The sequence below is a fragment of the Daphnia magna genome, linkage group LG2, assembly GCF_020631705.1.
Source record: "Daphnia magna isolate NIES linkage group LG2, ASM2063170v1.1, whole genome shotgun sequence".
NCBI lineage: Eukaryota > Metazoa > Arthropoda > Branchiopoda > Diplostraca > Daphniidae > Daphnia > Daphnia magna.
Window position 1 is genome coordinate 17,276,647 of NC_059183.1, and position 19,282 is coordinate 17,295,928.

General features: G+C 40.8%; 5 protein-coding genes across 5 annotated transcripts; 3 read left to right on the top strand and 2 right to left on the bottom strand.

The window, feature by feature from the left end:
* Positions 1–1,126: 1,126 nt before the first annotated feature.
* On the bottom strand, positions 1,127–3,458 carry LOC116917113 (cytadherence high molecular weight protein 3). Its single transcript, XM_032922486.2, has 2 exons — positions 3,297–3,458; positions 1,127–3,225 (listed from the first exon to the last, which is right to left on the bottom strand). The coding sequence occupies exons 1-2, from the start codon at positions 3,306–3,308 to the stop codon at positions 1,378–1,380; spliced, it is 1,860 nt and encodes a 619-aa protein (XP_032778377.2). The 5' UTR covers positions 3,309–3,458; the 3' UTR covers positions 1,127–1,377.
* A 1,896-nt stretch (positions 3,459–5,354) lies between these two features.
* LOC116917118 (histone H4) lies at positions 5,355–5,797 on the top strand. Its single transcript, XM_032922490.2, has one exon. It carries the CDS (start codon positions 5,405–5,407, stop codon positions 5,714–5,716), a length of 312 nt encoding a protein of 103 aa, XP_032778381.1. The 5' UTR covers positions 5,355–5,404; the 3' UTR covers positions 5,717–5,797.
* Positions 5,798–5,849: 52 nt separating this feature from the next.
* LOC116917115 (bone morphogenetic protein 1) lies at positions 5,850–7,014 on the top strand. Its single transcript, XM_032922488.2, has 4 exons — positions 5,850–6,126; positions 6,192–6,364; positions 6,433–6,771; positions 6,846–7,014. The coding sequence occupies exons 1-4, from the start codon at positions 5,850–5,852 to the stop codon at positions 6,999–7,001; spliced, it is 945 nt and encodes a 314-aa protein (XP_032778379.2). The 3' UTR covers positions 7,002–7,014.
* A 71-nt stretch (positions 7,015–7,085) lies between these two features.
* On the bottom strand, positions 7,086–7,933 carry LOC116917116 (39S ribosomal protein L12, mitochondrial). The gene is made up of 4 exons (XM_032922489.2): positions 7,777–7,933; positions 7,503–7,719; positions 7,313–7,444; positions 7,086–7,250 (listed from the first exon to the last, which is right to left on the bottom strand). Exons 1-4 carry the CDS (start codon positions 7,815–7,817, stop codon positions 7,134–7,136), a joined length of 507 nt encoding a protein of 168 aa, XP_032778380.2. The 5' UTR covers positions 7,818–7,933; the 3' UTR covers positions 7,086–7,133.
* Positions 7,934–8,105: 172 nt separating this feature from the next.
* LOC116917114 lies at positions 8,106–10,633 on the top strand. The gene is made up of 9 exons (XM_032922487.2): positions 8,106–8,290; positions 8,349–8,500; positions 8,563–8,719; positions 8,777–9,055; positions 9,138–9,395; positions 9,462–9,596; positions 9,661–9,813; positions 9,887–9,995; positions 10,078–10,633. The coding sequence occupies exons 1-9, from the start codon at positions 8,221–8,223 to the stop codon at positions 10,238–10,240; spliced, it is 1,476 nt and encodes a 491-aa protein (XP_032778378.2). The 5' UTR covers positions 8,106–8,220; the 3' UTR covers positions 10,241–10,633.
* Positions 10,634–19,282: the final 8,649 nt, after the last annotated feature.

Below are 19,282 nucleotides of genomic sequence, written 5' to 3' on the forward strand. Positions count from 1 at the left end.
ACTGACATAGACGAGGTGTGTTATACGTCATTGAACGAGAGCATTTGCTTGCTGATGCATTTAGATGACGGAAAAGAGCTTTAATTGAAGAAGATATGAAGCGCGTAACAGAGTAATGAAATCATAACCTGGTGTTTCTTGTGGCGATTTGCAACTATAAATCCCTACGGCTATCCTTGAGACTGCCAACTGGAGGTATTGACCGTCAAGTGAGCTTTGCTTTTGAACGTCTTTGATATGAACCTTCAAGTGGACTACCTGGCTGGAGCTTATAGCTCGAGCAGAAGAAACGCCCTGTCTTGTTGGCAATGGCCTTATCGTTTCGAGTGACAACGACTTCAGTGTATTGACTGAAATGTTTCTTCGCTAATCCATGAATTTGGGCGTTACATTAAATATTGACCTAATATGGCATCGCTTATACTCATCAACATAGTCGAATAAAATCTCCTTTCCTTGCGTATATTACATCGCAATAATTGCTAGCAGCTTTGCTAAGCGTGAATGTTATTGCAATTTAAGCAGAAGTCCTTTAAGAGGAATCAGTAGCAACTGATGAGAACAAGACAAACGTACCTGAAAATCGAAAAGATTGATTGAAACAAGGATTTAAAAAAAAACTCTATCTCCTGTAAACAATTACGAATCACCGTTTCCAAATGAGTGCTACGTAAACAAGGACTCTTACTGGGTGTTTTGTATGAAGCCAAAGTGGCTACCGTTCCAATACATTGCGATTGAGACAGACGTAAAGCTCCTGGTATTTTTTGTTCGTTAGATCGTCACTAATAATAGTGTTCAATTTTTTTTTGCACTTCCTGCGCATGTTTTATTCGTCGTGTTTCATTGTAGGAACAATGAACTTTGGAATACAGTTCGAAGAATCACGGGACTCTTAACGAAAACTGGTTTGCAGAACAATGCCCATTGCTCTCGTTCTGAAAAAAAAAAAAAAATAGCAAAACCGGTTTTATTTCACGGCAATTACCCGTTCACTGTTATTTCTGCGTGCGTTGATCTTTTTACGTGGAACTGGTAACGGTGGAAGTGTAAAATGCCGTCCAATTTTTCTCACATCAGTGCGATTATTTATTGCCTCTCATCTGCCATAAAATTCAAGATGCAATGTCTTTGATTTTGTGTAATGTTAACAATTGTATGGATGCTCATTCTTGTTGGCATGTACAACCACATTTCAACAAGCTACCCCCGACTTTTTTTTCCTTGAAAAAAACAAAACAAAATTGAAACAATGTACACTAAATGGTAGAATTGCAAGGTGAACAGCACACGTCAAATGTTCGGTTGATAATCATATTCGGGTATAGGTTTTGTACGTTCTAATTGTCCAGATTAAGTGCCGTGTTACAAAACTATTCAACCATAGAATCCGTTAATGTAGGGATAGGGATTGGGGTAGAATGCTGAGTAAGCAATGGGAGCGGTGTAAACGGCCTTGTCGGGTTGACCATCCTTGTTCAAATCAACGCTGTTGTACGCAAAATCCCTGAAGAACTGGCTGGTGGGAACGACAGTGACCTGGCGCTTCTTGCGTGAGCTCTCAACGGCAACGGGAGCGGCGGCAGCAGGTGCGGGTGCAGCAGCGACAAAGGGATAAGCGTAAGGAAGGTGGTAAGCCAGAGGAGTAACAACATCGTAGCTCTTTTCCTTCAAATCAAACTTGGTGGTGGCAGCAGGGGTCTTGGCGGACGGATCAGCCTCAGCAGTGACGGCCTTCACGGTGGTCTTAGCCACGAACGGAAAGGGAGCAACGACGGAAGGGGCGACGTACTTCAGAGTAGGAAAAGCAGCAGTGGCGTAGTGGAAAGTTGGGTAAACGGGGACAACAGCCTTGTCGGGTTGACCGTCCTGGTTCAAATCAACGCTGCTGTATTTAAGGTCATCAATGAACTGCTGGTTGGGGGCGACAACAGCGACGACCTGGCGCTTCTTGCGGGAGCTCTCAACGGCGGCTGGGGCAGCGGCTGGGGCAGCAACAGGCGCGAAGTGATAATTGTAAGCGTAGGGCAGGTGGTAGGCCAGAGGAGTAACGACGTCGTAGCTCTTTTCCTTCAAGTCAAACTTGGTGGTTGAAGCGGGGGTCTTGGCGGACGGATCAGCCTCAGCGGCGACGGTCTTGAAGGTGGTCTTGGCTACCAAGGGAGCGGGAGCAACGTACCTAACAACGGGGAGAGCAGCGGGGTAAACAGCCGGGGCGTAGGGAAAAGCGGCGGGGAAGAAAGGAATTTGACGCTTCCTGCGTACGCTCTCGACCACGACGGGGGTTTCAACGGCAGTGGGGTTTCCTTCTTCATCAACGGCGTCAGCGGCAGCGGCGGCTTCCTTGTACAGTTTGAAGAATTCAGTCTTGGCCGCGACGACTTCAGGGGTGTCCTGAACGGGCTCGGGAGCAGCAGCTACTTTCTCTTCGACAACGACTGGGGCGTCTTCAACTGGTGCGACTGGGGCAACCGGGGCGTCAACAACGGGAGCAACTTCAGCAACTACGGCAACAGGTGCGTCAGCGACGGGAGCGACTTCGACAACTGGGGCAACGGGGGCTTCAGCGACGGGAGCGACTTCGGCAACTGCGGCAACAGGGGCGTCAGCGACGGGAGCGACTTCAGCAACTGGGGCAACGGGGGCTTCAGCGACGGGAGCGACTTCGGCAACTGCGGCAACAGGTGCGTCAGCGACGGGAGCGACTTCGACAACTGCGGCAACAGGTGCATCAGCGACGGGAGCGACTTCGGCAGCTGGGGCGGCTTCTGCGGCAGCTTCAGCTTCCTTGTACAGCTTGAAGAACTCGGCCTTAGCGGCAACTACTTCAGGTGTGTCCTGTACGGGCTCGGGTGCCTTACCGTCAAAAACGGGAGCTTTGCCTTCAAAAACGGGAGCTTTGCCTTCAAAAACGGGCGCTTTGCCTTCATCCACTGGAGATTGAGGCAGATCATTGGATAGAACGCGGAAGCCCTGTCTATCAGCGACGTAGCTGACGCGGACTTCCTTTCCGTTGGGGTTGATGTAAGCATAAGAGCCGACTTGGTTACCGAAAGCATCGCGGTAGTTAGTGGCTGCCTGTCCGGGGTAAACATAGCCATATGAAGCTTGACCTAGTGCATCCTGAGCGTGAAATTGGCTTGCAGTTGGAACGGGAACAGGAGCACCGTAAAAACCATACGGAAAATACTGGGCAGAGGCGCAAGCCAAGAACAGGGCAAGAATCTGAAGAGATTGAAAATATTATGAATGATTATTGTTTCTTCTTTAAAAGTGAATAGGAGAAGCAAGCTTACCAAAACTTTCATGTTTGCTACTCGTAATTGAACAGGAGCTGCAGAACTAGTGTCGACTAGAGTCGCACGCTTGCCTTATATACTTGCCATCTCTGGGCACACGCCGCGATTGTAGCATTGGCGGTCTTATTTCGTCTTCCAATTTCCCGGACTAGCAGATTTCACGGCCGAAGCTAAAACATGGCCAAAAAGAATGGGAAACAACCTTGGCAAGGTTTCTTACCCGCGATGCGCGTGTAAAGACGGCCCATTCGCATCCTGACTAGCTGCTCCCTCGCTCCGGGCGAGAAGCCTGCAAACTCGGATGGCCCAAAATGGACACACCCTCCCGCATCCAGCATCTACATTTCATTTGCCATTATTACACATAAGCTTAAGATTTATTTATTTTATTTTATTTTTTTTCAAAATAAAATATCTGCTTGTTGACTAACTACAAAAAAAGCCATGGTGCATATCCAAGTATCTATAGACATTGTTCTGTATTGATCCCCTTGTGGGGAATTGGATAGAAAGATTAATTATCCGTCCATAACATTCACTTTTGGACGGTAATCTTGCATTGAGCCAAACCAAAATGCCGAGAAGAAAAAAAAAAGAACAAAAGAAGAAACGAAGGTCGTTTGACGGACTTTCCGAAACTCGACTATGGAATCTTCCTTCTACTTTTTGAGGACGCCATCCAAAAGGCAATGAACGACTCCACCCAGATACAAGCCCGCTAGATCCGTTTGCTTTTTCGTCTCATGCTCCGGGAACTTTAAATGCAGGTGAGTAAATAGATGACACTTTCAAGGTTATGCCGATCAAAATCAATTGTCGACTGTTCTAGAACTGTGTCTCCTATGTTTCGCCACTGGAATTCTAATGCCACCATTCTTTTCCTTTTAAAGACGATAGAAAAGTGATAAAAAGCTTCTCCTTTTACGATAATAACAAGATTTGTGCATGCATCAAGCCAACATTCATGCCTGGGATTCACGTCAAAAAACAAACTAACAACGTAATAGCGTTTCGGGTTCAATCGCAATCTATTGGGTTTGAAGAGCGTGAGCGTGAAAGCGTTTTAAACGATAGTCGTCTTCTATACGTTTGCCTTTCTGAATACATTTCCCCTTTCTGAATCCCAAATGAGAAGGATGAGATTGTGAGAATCAAGCTTCTCGTCGGGAGTTGTTGCGGGAAAGATTTCGGATTGATAGAATCGAATTTACATACGAAAACAATTAGCGAAACGTGTTTCTTCCTGCGATTTATCTCAATTCCGCACAAATGGCGCAATGTACGAGAGCCTTTGTCTTGCTTGGCTCCACCAACTTGCCGGCCTTGAGACTGAACAAGTTATCTTGACGCCAGCATCGTATCTTCCTTGTGGCGCTTAAAGGAAGAAGAACTTTTTGGTCAACAGTAAACGTGAAATCATTTCAAGTCTGGAATACTGGCAGTTGTAGTAAGACCCCACCCTTGACGTGGCAATGTTTCCGGCATTCAAATTACATTCGCCAAAATTTACGAGCTCCCGGATAAACAATACGCAACATCGCCAAACTATATCGCGATGGTCCTTGACAAAAGAATTATGAGACTGGCATTATCTAAAACAGTGCATTGTTAAAGGCTAAATTACAGCATAAACACAGCGCGAGACCTTCTGTAGTGAGCTACCCCATTGATCCTGCACATTTGTTTCAGATAAGGAAACCGAAATTTGCATCCGACTTTGGAAGAATTTGGAGCATCTTCAATTTTGTTAACGTTATCGCATAAAACAGTCTCGTAATCTGAACCCTAATTACCTAGTTTAATGCTCTTGCAACACTCGGCCAGTGAGGAAGGCAGAGTAAGAATTAGGAAGTAAAGGGTAGGGATTATGACTGTTGCCTTGAAAATGGATCGCCTTGAAATCAAGTATGTTGCTTACTTAACCTCCTTATTTTTACCTGCCCTAGGTGTTTTTTTTTTTTAGAGGCAGTAGAAAGGCCTAGAAAGCAATTAGCAGAGAATTGCGATGCTGTGCCGCTAGGCTTACCATGTATATAATCTGACCATTTTCCCTCATTTCTCATATTCACTTTTCACCTTTGCTCTAGATAACATCACATTTCAAGATGACTGGCCGTGGCAAAGGAGGCAAAGGACTCGGCAAAGGAGGCGCTAAGCGACATCGCAAAGTTCTGCGGGACAACATTCAAGGTATCACTAAGCCGGCCATCCGTCGTCTAGCCCGTCGTGGTGGAGTTAAGCGTATCTCTGGCTTGATTTACGAGGAGACTCGAGGCGTCCTGAAAGTGTTCCTTGAAAATGTTATCCGAGATGCTGTCACCTATACAGAGCACGCCAAGAGAAAGACGGTGACAGCCATGGACGTCGTCTACGCTCTCAAACGACAGGGCCGAACTCTTTACGGTTTCGGTGGCTGATCATCTCGCCCATATTTTACTCAACTTTATTGTAACTTTTTATTTTCTGACTTGACAACGGTTCTTATCAGAGCCACAAAATGGTTGAACGGAAAGATCGATTTACCGCCGGTATTGCCCTGTGTTTCTTTTTATGTCCATGTTTTTCTCTATCTGGACGTCTGCGGATCAATTTTATCGCCTAGTCAACTTGTTATCGTTAAACAAAGAGTCTTTTTATTATCTTAATGGCCAAGCATGTGAACCTTTTGGGAGCATTCCGGTGTTTCTCGGCGAGTGTTCAAGAATGCGCGCAATTGGCATTGCCGTTCGAATCATAGTAGTTTTGCTATTATGGGATTGTGAGGCGTCAACCGTAGACAAGGCCAGCATATCTGAAACAAGTTTGAATGTTACGGAAACGACAAGCTGTAAGCATTCAAGGATTTAGTTCTTAGAGTTCTTTGTTTTTTTAACTGTTTTAATTCTGTAATAGTTTGCGGTGGTTTTGTCACCCATTCATTCGGTAACATCACGTCTCCGAAGTATCCGTCTAACTACGATGACATGCTTAATTGCAAATGGCATTTTCTTGTCCAATCTTCCCACAGGATCCTTTTCCAATTCTACAAGTTGTTCAGTACTGAGCATGGCTATGATCGTGTTTCTGTAGGAAAAGATTTTTTTAAGTTGTTCGCAATTGAATGTCAACGGCCTAAGTGTTAAAATATCTTTAGATTTATGATGGAATCTCTAATTCAGCTCGGCTGATTGTCGAACTCTCTGGGAATGATAGTTTGAGTCAGATTTTCACGACTACCTCCAATACAGCAACTGTTCGCTTCACTACCGACAATAGCTTAAACTTTCCTGGGTTTGCACTGTACTACTCTACGGATCCTATTCCAGCGTGTGGAGGCGTACTGTACACGGATGGTATCATTGAAACTCCAGATTTCCCTGCTCACTATCCATCATCAGCCAAGTGTCGATGGGTTATTACAGCTGAAAGTGACAAGCGAATTGAAATTACATTCGAATCTTTTCAGACTGAACCTGGAAGAGATTTCTTAACGGTTGGATTAGATCAAACTCAATCGAAAAATAAATATTTAATACCTATTCGTTTTTTTTTGTTTGTTTTTTTCAGATAATGGATCCCCTGACGGATTTGCCGCTGTTGATTCACTCCGGTTTTAGTTTGCCGGATACGTTGATTTCTCCTTCCAATCAACTTATTTTGATATTTCAATCAGATCATGTCATTAATCAACCTGGGTTTGAACTAAGTTACAAGATAATATAAACCTTTTTCACTTTCCATTTGTTAAATCATTCTTCAAGAAATATATATAAATGGGAGATATTTTTATTAAATTGTTCAAATGTATTGTTTTTAAGATTTTTTTATTGGCTTTGACTACAAAACATACTCATATTAAACAATCTCACAAATACCTCCAGCAGCTGCAATTGTAGCTGAAAGTTTTTCTGCCTCTTCTTTTGGAATATCTGCTCGCACCACTGCAGGGAGAGTTTCCACAAACTTTTTGGCCTATTCAGGGAGAAAATTTTGTTACCCAACTAGTATTATGAAAATAAAATCTGGTACTTTACTTGCACAAGGTTCATTCCTTCTACAATAGTTTTGATTTCCTTAATCAAGGCAATTTTCTTAGTTTCATCATACTTTGTAAGCTTGACTGTAAAAATTGTCTGAGCTTTTGCCTTGGGTGCTTCTTCTTCCTCCTACAAAAAAAATTCAGTATCATGAGTTTAGCCTATGACCAATCTGAAAAAATGCTACATCTTTTGGTTGAGCTTGGGCAGCAGCAGGACCTGCACCATATGCCATAACTGGGGCATCTGGGATTTTAAGGGTTGTTTTTAAGACTTGATTTAGTTCTGCAACCTCGATGAGAGTCAATTGCGAAATATCACTAACGATCCTTTGTATTTTTTCGGCTGATGCTTCTTGAGTTAACGTCCGGAACCGAATGCTGCTGGACACTACGACCTTTGATCTATATTTTTATTATTATTTAACTGAACTAGATTATAAAGAGAAAATTTATGCATACCTTGCAATAGACCGCAAATAAAACATTTTTGTGGAGATCATTTTTGTTAATTACTTCGGTGAGTGTCACGTTTTACGGCCAAAGAGGTGGCAGACGAAAAAATCAATGCATCCTTGAATGTAGTTAACGTAGTTGATAAAACATTAGGTCATAGCTAAAGTTTTGACATTGAGAACCACGCATCTTTGAGAGCACGTCTTCATAATAAAATCAAATATTTCCACTTTTTTGTGATTTTTGTGTTCTTTAATCTTTTGTAATAGATCAAAATATTTTTGCATTTTTAAAAGGAAGAAGCAAATGACCCCCAGATGGCGCTGAATGATCCAATTTCGTTAAAAAATAGATGTAAGAAAAAAACACTGTCGCAACAAGGAGGCGAAATCAGTGACGGATAAAATTCAATATACAAGATTCTCTTACTTTCCCTGTCGAATAAAAAAAATGAATATTTGTTCATATTATTTTATTTTGTTTTACTTCTTTTCATCCCCCTTGGTCTCAGATGCCTATGGTAAACCAATGTCACTCAAAACTATAAAAAACTTTTCTGATATGTTTGTTATTTACAGGTTACAGGTTAAGAGTAGATTTAATTAACAATGGTCCAGCTGTTCTGGATGCTAATATAACCTTCACAGTAAAGTTGTCCAACCCTTCTGGTGTTGTTCCGTCTGGTCCTTTCTATTGTATATTTTATGATGAACTTGGACAGTCATTTACTGTAAGCTAATTTGTAAGGATAGCATTAATGGATTGGCATACTAATTATTGATCTAAATGCAGACAGAAACCTTGAATGCTGTAATATTCAACTTTACAACCAGCTACCCAAGTTCGCAATACAAAAAAGGATATTACAGAATGGATGTTACTGTTTATAAAACAGAGTTTATATTTCCCATGCCTCAAGGATCAGCTACTACCAAATTTGATCTTACTGGTATTTATATTAAGTATGATTTCAGACACCCTTAATAAATAGAAATTTATTCTTCAGAAACATTGAATGGACATATAGCTGCCATCCAGAAAAACTCTTCTCAGCATGTGTCACCCCACTTTGTTTCAACAGGGGAAGAAACACAACTTGTGGTTAAATTTCATGACCCTGAAGACTTCCTCAGTCAAGCCCAAGATCTAGTATTTTACTGGTTTGTGAATGATGTCAATTATGGTACTACGAAAACACCAGTTTTAAAGTTCAACTTCACAGAAGTTAAAAATCATACTGTTATGGTTGATGTGTATGCCACATTTGCTGTCCCAACAACAACTAGTATGTCTGCAATTGTTTTTTTATTTTTATTTATTATTTTTTAAAGAATAATAATGAATCTAATGCATATTTATTCCTTTAGGCACGACAACGACTACTACCACTACAACGACGACAACAACAACCACAACAACAACGACGACGACGACTCCACCATCAACTACAACATCGACATCGGTTCCAACTACCTTGTCTACAGTGACACCCGAAACTTCATCGTCGACAACTCCATCAAGAAACGTTTCTCTCGCTCGGAGCAAACGTAGATCCGGCTATATTCATTATCAGCGTTTCATCGGCTACAAAGTTGCTCTATTTACGTTGGAACTGCAAGCTCGAGGTAAGTTACGTTTAACGTTTGTTGTAAAGCCATAAGGTTTTAGTTCCATCTCCTCCAAAATCGCAGATCCTGTCAGCAATGTCTCAATTCACGGAAATAACTGGCTGAAACACGGGGACATCATGAACATGAACATAACATGTAATGGATCAGCTCCGTTTTACTACTGTTGGGCGTTTGACGGGTTTATGAATGAAACAAGTAATAAAATAGGGCGACTTTATCTCAAAGAAATTCTGTGTAATAAAACTGTATTTTTTTCTAGCTAATGCCAGCTGTGAACTGCCAATCAAAACCAACAACTGCGAAGTGCAATTGTTGCACTACTTTAGTAGTCCAGGCCAATACATCCTTCCCGTCGTTTTGTATAATCAAGTCTTTTACCAAGTGATTCCGCTTAAAGTCAACATTTATGAAGGTATTTGCGTTTCGCGTTAAAAACAGTTGGCACAGAAGAGTCTGATCAGTATCACCGGAAAATCCGTTTTTAGCTGACCGTAAAGCGCAACTTTCACTAGTGGTGGTTCCAATCGCATCGGCCTGTGTCGCCATCGTCAGCATTGCGTTTGGTATTGGACTTTACTTTTACACCCGCCGCAAGTACGTCCAATAATCTTCTTGATCTTTCATTATTCTTGATTCAGTTAGATTACATTTTATTCATTTCATAACTGATTTGTAGTTTGAGGATAGAAGTGGCCGATTTTGATTTCGAAGAGGAAGACGTTGGGAATCCCGAGTCATTTTACGGTCGACTCCGATCTTCCATACTTCAATACTGGTCAAGTCTGAAGAGTCAAGCTCCCGCTGCCAATACGAATTACCAGAACATAACCTTCGACTAAGTTCGCAAGTCGTCTTTTTTCCTTTTTTCTTTCTTTAAAAATAAGCGAACGTCAATTCCTCTTCCGCCTCTATTGTCCCACTTTAATCTCGTCATTCCCTTCGATCGTTTCCGCCTCGCCATTTTTATGTTGTTGCCAATTATTTTCGCCATCGCAATGTTGCAGTAGATATTTTTGGGGGGTTTCTCGTCACTTCGCCAGGCCCCGGCGCAATCCAAACATCAACTTACATCTTTCTTATATTATTATTATTATTATTAAAAGCCTGTGATAATGGCATCAGAATCTAATTGGTCCTTCTATCTGTCGTCCCCCCCCCCCCCACAACCCTCGTCACATAAAAAAAAAATAAGAAATCTACAATCCCACAAAGAATAAAACGTAAAATGCAAATTTATTTGTTCATTTCTTAAATAACGTATTACTGAGTATTCCATAGATGGCGTTTGCCACTCCTGAACGTTAAAAAAAAATGTAATCCAAACAGAAATCACATCCGTGACTGTGTTCGTCGTGATTTATGACTGGCCCGTCAGAAATGCCTGATTAGAAAAAGAGGATTAGGGAGTGGAGGTAGCAAAGGTCCATGAGGAAGTAAACCTGGCGGGCATGTTGCGGCGCAAATGACAAATGACGGCAAGATACAGGTCGCCATTTGTCGGTCCCGCTAAGAAGGGACAACGAGTTCGTTTTCTTCTTCGTCTTGTTCGCTTTTTTTTTGTTTGTTGTCGAATTCTCACGACGAGGGTTTGTTTACTGTTATGCAAAATGAAAAAAAAAAAGAGATGGGAAGGAAGAACCGAAGATCGAAAGCCCATCCATTCATGTCTCTGATGTCATCCTTTCAAGTCACATCCATCAGCGAGAAAATTCCCCTGGAACCTTCATTTTCTCCTCTTATTTCCTCCTCCCCCCCGCCTCACCAGATGAGCCACAAAAAACACATCCTACGTGTGAGAAATAAAGAATAAAAATGTTCGTACAGTGAAAAGATTTTTGTATTGTTGGCCGATCGACCGCGCGCTATTCCTTTTTTTTTTCTTTTTCAAAATTTATTGCGCTGCGGCGTGTGTCAGCCGCGCGCACGGACCAAAATACATACCTGTGCCGATCTTAGCGCAGCGTGCCTTTTTAACATCGGCAGCAGCCCCACAGTCACGACCTTGCGGGAGTCGAGCGGCAAAAAAAAAAGAATAACGTCTACGTGGAATCTAATCATCGCCATTAAATGATTCGTGAACTCCCCCTGGAAATTAGTTTTTTCTTTCTTTGAAATGGCCAAAAATTCAAATGTTTGTCGAATATTTCCATAATAAGAAGAGGAAGAAAAAAAAAAAAAGTCTGGCTTGGCTATTGACTGCTGTTGGAAACACGATTCGACCAATAGCCAGTCAGGACATATATATACATCACTGACGTGCATATGAAATATAATGGTAATAATAATTACACGGATATCTTTTTCTATATTCGCCTTCTGGGTTTCTTTGTCTGATACTTATGGCCCTCCTCTTCTTGCCCAACCGTCATTATATTTCTCCTCTTGCAACGAGAGTTGATCGTCTATATATTCCGCATCGTCGATATTGAATTACACATTCAAAGTGCGCTTGCATGCGTCGTGCAGGTCATCATCATCATCATCGCATCAGTAGCAACAGGCCAGCGCAGCCCAGCTCACGCATACATTATACGCACTCTGACTGCATTCCTCTTCTATTCTAGTATATAGCTTTACGTGCCCAATCGAATTTCTCGACAGGTCTATACATATTGTATTACATCCATATCCCGACTATGAAGTGCAATATGTGCCTCCGTTGTTCCTTCATTTTGATTCGTTTATTTTTAAGTCTGCATTTCTACCGGTCTACACGAATAGCGAAAACGTAGAGTCTCACGCGGGATCCTTGATTTTGTGCTTCACGGCATTTCTCTTTTGTCTCTGTGTGCTGTCTGTACACGAAAAATCCACAGACGTTACACACACACACACACAGATAGTACACGATAAGACACACCAACAACAATAATAAACCCGTTCTGCGTTAAGAACCCAGAACGAAGCGTTGTTCAAGACTTCTCCGCGTTGAGGCAAGTCAACAACGCGTGAGAAAGAATGATGGATTGATGAAAATCTCGCGCGTCGTGTTATCTGTACAAAATGGTTCCCTGCCGTTTTTTCTATTCGATGCCACACATCTCAGCCGCGTTTACTTTTTATTTTATTTTATTTTTTTGTTGCGTCTGTTTTGTTTGTTGGTTTTGAGGGCATACGTTTCGGCTACATTTTACAAACACGGTCGTGTCTCATTATGGCAAAGCTTCAACCAGTGGTCTCATTTTTTGTTTGTTAAACTATGGTCCTCGTCCGCTAGCGTGAAAACTATTGACACACACACGTCGTAAAATGTGGTGTTCACACCCAAAAATTCTATCATCAACAACGAGTAGTGTACCACCACAAACGAGCAGACGACGAAAACTATGTCTCCTTTTTGTCAACAATCTTCATCTGAACTTGACGAGTGAACGAAAACCAAGTGAAATGAAAGAAATAAAATGTGTTTCTTAAGGGCACGGTGGTAAATGGCCTTTTCTTTTTCTGGGTGTTGGTTTATGGTTGTTGTATGATATTCGTTGTACTGGATTGTTGATGGTCTACACATCTAAAACTTTCCTTTTTGAAGATGCCTTTTTTTGTTGTTTTTGTTTTTGGGATTGCAGCCAAAGGATACTTCCCACGCTGTATTTCAAAATGTGCGCGCATCTCACACACTCTCAGAGCAAATCAGCAGCACTTTCGGCTGGTCCACCACCGCTGGGCGTCCTTAACAATTTTTTTGGCTGGGCTTTGCGATAAGAACAAAAGCTTCCCGTCGTGTCTGTCTTTCAAAAAACAAAAAATTAAAACACACACACTCAAGAGAATCTCCGGAACCAAAAGAAGATTTTATTATTATTATTTTTTTGTTGAAAACCGGTCGTTCATCCATCACACGGATCACCTCCCTCTCCTTCTTGGCCTGCAAATAATAACACAACAGGCTCAAGAAAATTCCCTCCTTTTGAGGACGGAGGAAATATAAAAAAGCGTGAAATTGAAATCGTAGACAAACTCCGAACTTCGCCGTGATGTTGCGAATGAAAGATGAACGTGAACGACGATTTGATGCATTGCAGTACTGTAAATAATACCGAAAGAAAAAAAAAAAAAGGGAATCACGACAAACCTGTACAAGTATATACGATATGATTGCACGTACTTGTGCTGGTAAAGGAATTTGTCCTGCCAATCTGCTCAGATTTTGTTTTCAGGCGTGACTTGTCCTCGTGTTTTACAACTGAAATAAAAAAAACAATGGCCAGCCATTTTCCGTTCTTCCGACCGTATTTCTGTCGACTCTTCTGGGTCTCATTTTTTAAAAAATAATATTACAACTCCCGTCTCTTTCTAGCTATTCCATCCTCCGTGTTGTTGTTGTCCTTGTTAGGCGACACCAGCGTTGGCCGTTCTGCGAACTACTATACATCCATCTCGTTTCAACAGTTGATGAAGAAAGATGACTCTCTCTTAACTTGTTGTAAAATTGTATGCGTATACCCGCCATCTTCTTCTTTTTTTTTTGACTCCTCAAATGGCGGATGGCTTGTTAACGAGCTCGCAGAGCCACAGACACACATAAGGCAACAATTGTTGGTTGAGAATTTCGCTGTAGGTCCCGGCCGCCATCGTCGTGTTGCCGAGTCATTTACCCCCGCAAACCACGGCCTAACCCGACCTATGAGGGGAGGCAATTCAAGTTGGCATAACACGCAGTCGCGTTCATTCAAACGTAGAGCAGCCGAGCAAAACGAAAGAAGGGAGAAAATGATGTTGTTACGAGGCATCGTCTTACTGGCACGTTGTGAGGTTTCGAGACTGTGCGTGTGGCGTCGGTTACGACAGGGGGCTCACCCCACCCGTACATATCTTTTAACCTTCTCCGGTGGGTTGTACATGATTGGGCAGGCTCTCATTTTTTTTTTTCTTTTTCATTCCATTTTTTCGCCACATTGGCAAGACACGCAACTTTTATTTGTTGGTTATAACTGGGCATCAGTTGACCTGCGACCTCTACCATATGCCCAGCCATCGTAAAAATTTTAAAAATAAATGAACATAAGACAATTTATGATTCAAGAATAGTTCCCTCGCCCATCTGGATATTCAACGTATGAATATTTTAAGAAAGAAAGAAAAAAAAAGAATCTTGATGGTCGCTCTCCATCTTGTTCTCCTACAGCGGTGGTGCACGATTTGGAATAATCCATTATTACCGCATCGCACGCCGTGTGCGGCTCTTTCTTTTAAGTTTCTTCTTTTTTTTTCTTTCTTCACAATAACTCGCCAAGATTTTTTTTCTTTAAAAAAAAGAAAGAAAAAGATGTTTGTTTGCTGTCTCCGTCTCCGTGTGTGGGAGGAGGAGGGGGGCAGCAACGATGTAGCCTCTCATCTGCTGGCCTGGTTATTTATTACTTGTAAGACGCATCGTATCATAAAAGTCGATCCTCTTTTTGTTTTTAGCGTTGGCATGATGAATCGTAATGATACAGCCTGGCCCGTCGCCCGCCAATGATGATTCTAGTGAATGTAACACACACACACACAAGCCATACTTTTTGTTTACCCTATAGAATTTCTTTGCGGGAGAAATTGTATACTCTGGTCAGGTAAGACGAAAAGACAAGAGCTCTAAAAAAAAAAGAGAGAGATAGAAGGATAGCAGACTCTATTATGCGCATAAGAGTCAGAAAGCAATAAGAGGAGTGACAGTTTTGAAATGGAAAACCAAAGTCCAAAAGTGAAACTCGATCGGCAACAGGTGCGCAACGTATCCATGCCCAATCTTTTTTCCATTTTTTTTTCGTATATTGTAGAAAATGTTTTTGTTTTACATGTAATCCCTTAGTTTTTATTTAAAAGTTGCCGCTTATACATGTGTTTCATTGGCTCGGTGCAACGAGGAATGACGCTGGAATTTTTCGTTCGTTTCAAAAACAAAAATAGAAAACAAAAGCCTCCCCTTCCTCTATACCCACTTCTTAGGCAATGGCAAGCAGCCGCGCGCTATACAACAACCGGTGATGCAGAATTGATGCGTCATGTGGTTAGAAGCTAAGCGCGGGCTGCGTGTTCTTTTCCGCGGACCCCGAGTCGACGAGTGGCGGGACAGCGGTGAGGGCAGCAGCCGAAGTAAGGAAAAAGAAATGTAAGAAAAAACCTATTATATATTATAAGAAAGCGAATGAAAAGCGGGTCGAAGAAAAGAAAGGAACCAACGAAAAAGAAATGAATTTATTATACACTCGTTGAGAGAAGAGAGAAAAAGAGGAGAGATATAGTGGAAGGATATAGCCGGGCTTTTGGATGCCGGGGCAATAAGTGAGTTGCGCATTTTATTATTCTACGTATAGCGAGTGGAAGGCATTTAAAAGAGAGAAAGAATAGACGAATAGAGAGAGCGACGGACGAGGTGATTGCCGAATAGCAACAAGGCAGGGTGGAAAGAAAAAAGGAAAAGAAGAAAAAAGAAAACCTGATGCATACGTAATGAGGCGGGGAGTCCTTTGACTGCATCTCGTGTGTATCCGTTATTTTATATCGAAAAACAGTTTTTGTTTCGTTTCTTAAAAGGTTAGACATTTTTCTGTGTAAGTGTGTGAGTGTCCAAATTTCCATTTATTTTTGCTTTATTTTATTTTTATTTTTATGTATATCCAAAATTTTCCTGCTGGTTAGCGCAGATTGAAGGTTTCAGCTCTTTTTTTATTTTGCTGTTGTTTGTGCTCACATCAAACACGCCCTGAAATGCAAAAGAAAACTGGGCATGAACAAGCGTTTGGACGTGACTGATGATCTGATGATTGCTATTCATTGAAGCTCAGGTCAAGAATCATTATTATAGTAAATAAAACAAAACCAGCCATAATAAATGCGCATTTCAATCTCTTTTTTTCGCTCTTTGACATGTTGCCTTTTCTAGAGCTATAAATAAACAATAAATAAAAGAAAAAGAAAATAAATCGTGTACTACCTTCCACCATCACAAAAGGTTTTCGTTTCTTTACAGGAAGCTGCTTTTGCAGCGGTAGTACAGAGCTACCGGATTTTGATTGCCCGTACCGCTGTGTATATATAAAATATATGTATCCAGACAAACCCAACCGGTTGGTGCACCTCTCACGTATTTTTCTCGGCTATTTTTGAAACTACTGTTTTTTTTTTCTTTGGTTGTTGTTGTTACTTTTCGTGCGGAGCCACCGAGATGATCAGGCTCCATCCATCCTCATAGACCGCCCGATGGGTATAGACATTGACGTACGTATACGTTATATTACACAACGTCGATTCCGGTAGTGAACCAACAGGTTCAACACACACACACAAAAACATCATAGATGCAGAGCGATAAAGGTATAGAAAGAGACACAGAATAAAAGATGAAATCTATTTTCAGATATATAGGAATAGATTCTTATCTGCTAACTTGACACGACACGAAATGTGTATACGTTATAAAATTTAAATATATTTTTTTTTTTACTGATTTAAATTTGAGAGAGAAATGATTCATTTTTAAATTTTTACTTTGTACCAGTGAAATATTCATTTTTTTTTTTTATTAGGAACTATTTACGGCTTATTAACTCTGAACTGAGGACACTCGACAATTGCTATGGAATCTTTTTGTGAGTTGCGGTGGTATGTAATGCATTCAAAGAGAAAGGGGTGGGGAGGGGTGGGCAATCCAGCAGTTCACGGTGTTTCACGGGTGGACGGCCAACATCACACAACGATGTTAATTCGATAAAGATATTGCTGAGCTAGATTGTTTGATTCACCAACGATGGCATCAAGAATTTCAAAAATATTTATTCATTTTTTTTATTATTATTATTTATGAGCTGTGCTTCTGGGTGTTCGTGAATGTTCTTAGTATTTGGTAATTCGAGAACCCGTTCGACGTATAGATTTTGATGGTTGTATGATTCAATTGAGATTCCTTCTCTTCATCCACTGGCTGGTGTAATGGCGGAATGTTTTCTTCTTCTGGGAAACCGGAAACATTCCACGACAGAGGGAAAACAAACTGTTTCAAACCAAAAAAATACAAAATCTCTGAATATGCAACAGAATGATTTTTCATAGTTTCATTAGCCATTCAAATCGATGCATCATCGTATCGTCTCCCCATCGATCCTTTCCGTCCCCTTTTAGTTTCCTATATACATTTGAATACATGAATTGTTCTGTGTGCCTGGCCTTTTTAATATTCATTTTTCTTTTACCCATAGGCCTCTTGTCTGTGTCTTTTCTCCCCTCATCATGTAGAGAGCCGGATACATTTTAACATATAAAGAATGTGCTGTGTAGTACATGGTTAATGCATTTTTGTTTTTATATCCAACCTTCATCGCATATTTTTTTTTTTTTGCTTTCCCGCAACAGCTGCAAGTCGCCGTGTGCCGTCATCTTTATTTCCAACATGCAGCCAAAAAAAAAACGAAAACCTTCTGTCAATGATTTTTTTTTTTTAGATTGGACAAGATTTTCTTCTCCAAGTAGATTCAATATATATTTTTTAAAATAACAAATTCATTCTCTCTTCACGCATTAGTCGTAAAGCTGATGTATGTCGACCTTTTTTTTAAAATATTTGAAATGGTCAAAGATAAAATTGTCTATTTGGTTATTCGGGAACGCGTGGCAGTAGTTTGAAGTTGCACGTGATTCGTCTCTGAAATGAGGTACACATTAATAGAACGAGTCAGTTAGTACCCTAGAGCTACGTGTACATAATTATGATTTGATGTGCTTCTCTTCATATATTCACGCTGCGAGTTATTTTCTTTTTCCTTATTAGTTTTCTTATTATTACATTATCCTATAACGTTAATTGGGAATTGAGAGGTGAAGCTTTATCACCGATGGCCAGGCTGTTATGACATGCATATCCGGATGCAACCGAAAATGTTGGACGCGCGTCCGATGCGTCATCCAATCGCCGCACGCCGAAGGTCACGGCGTTTTCTTTTTTCCTAGCCCTTTTTCTTCTTCTGTTTTTTTAATTAAAAATGTGTATTTATTCGTGTTTTAGTTTGTTTTAGTTTTTTTTTGCTGTTCTTATCCAATCTCGGAATATAGCCGACCGGTTGGCCGGAGCCAGCATCTGTTATAATTTATTCCGTTAGTGACTCGAACTTTTCATTTTTGTAATTCGATCGTGTGTCTTATTTATTCTCGTGTTCTTTGTCTTGTTCTTCTTATTTTTTCCTTTTTTCCTAATCATTAATTTCGTGACGGCGACGACGAGGACTTGAGATGTACGTGGCAAAAACTTGAATTTCTCGTCCCAATTTTTTTGTTTTGTTTTCTACTGAATTTTTCATTATTCATTTAACAATAAATTCTGTTCAAAAAAAAAAAGGGAAGATTAATAATCTTTGCAGTAATTTGGCGCGGAGATCAGGAAATCATGAAAAGCTAATCAACCGGTCAAAAACTTCAGTCGGAAAAAAAAATGTAAGACGGAATGATGAATTCATCGTAAAGTCAATCAAAAATGCCACTACACACGAGTCGTTTTTCAACTTGAAAAAAATAAAATTAATGTTCTTATTATGTATTTCTAGGAATAGAGCAAAAGCAAGTCCCCGAAAACGAGTGATGACGACTCCCGTTGACGATAGGACCGACTACTGTGTCTCCGACGAAAACCTCATCCTACCGGTAATACAAAAGATTTTATTTTATATTTTTTTTTAATTCGTGTGTACATCAAGCCCCACAACCGAAATAAAATGCCATGATAATAAAACGAAATCAGACTTCATTAATTCTCATTCTCATTTTCTTTTTTTCACTTAAGATAAAGAGCAGAGTCTCTTCTTCTTTTTTTTTCCCAACTATTTTAAGAGATGAAACTCTTTTATTTCCAGTTTTTTTTTTTCTTTTCTTGTTTCCAGTCCGATTTATTGACCTTCGTAGAATAAAGGTGT

Coding starts and splice junctions, on each gene's coding strand:
- LOC116917118 (XM_032922490.2), top strand. CDS start 5,405: ATGACTGGCCGTGGCAAAGGAGGCAAAGGACTCGGCAAAGGAGGCGCT.
- LOC116917114 (XM_032922487.2), top strand. CDS start 8,221: ATGAATATTTGTTCATATTATTTTATTTTGTTTTACTTCTTTTCATCC. Junction 8,720..8,776: donor TACCAAATTTGATCTTACTG/GTATTTATATTA, acceptor TTTATTCTTCAG/AAACATTGAATGGACATATA. Junction 9,814..9,886: donor TAAAGTCAACATTTATGAAG/GTATTTGCGTTT, acceptor ATCCGTTTTTAG/CTGACCGTAAAGCGCAACTT.
- LOC116917116 (XM_032922489.2), bottom strand. CDS start 7,817: ATGATCTCCACAAAAATGTTTTATTTGCGGTCTATTGCAAG. Junction 7,720..7,776: donor TATTTGCGGTCTATTGCAAG/GTATGCATAAAT, acceptor ATAAAAATATAG/ATCAAAGGTCGTAGTGTCCA. Junction 7,445..7,502: donor CCCAAGCTCAACCAAAAGAT/GTAGCATTTTTT, acceptor TTTTTTTTGTAG/GAGGAAGAAGAAGCACCCAA.
- LOC116917115 (XM_032922488.2), top strand. CDS start 5,850: ATGTCCATGTTTTTCTCTATCTGGACGTCTGCGGATCAATTTTATCGC. Junction 6,365..6,432: donor ATGGCTATGATCGTGTTTCT/GTAGGAAAAGAT, acceptor AAATATCTTTAG/ATTTATGATGGAATCTCTAA. Junction 6,772..6,845: donor CTGGAAGAGATTTCTTAACG/GTTGGATTAGAT, acceptor TGTTTTTTTCAG/ATAATGGATCCCCTGACGGA.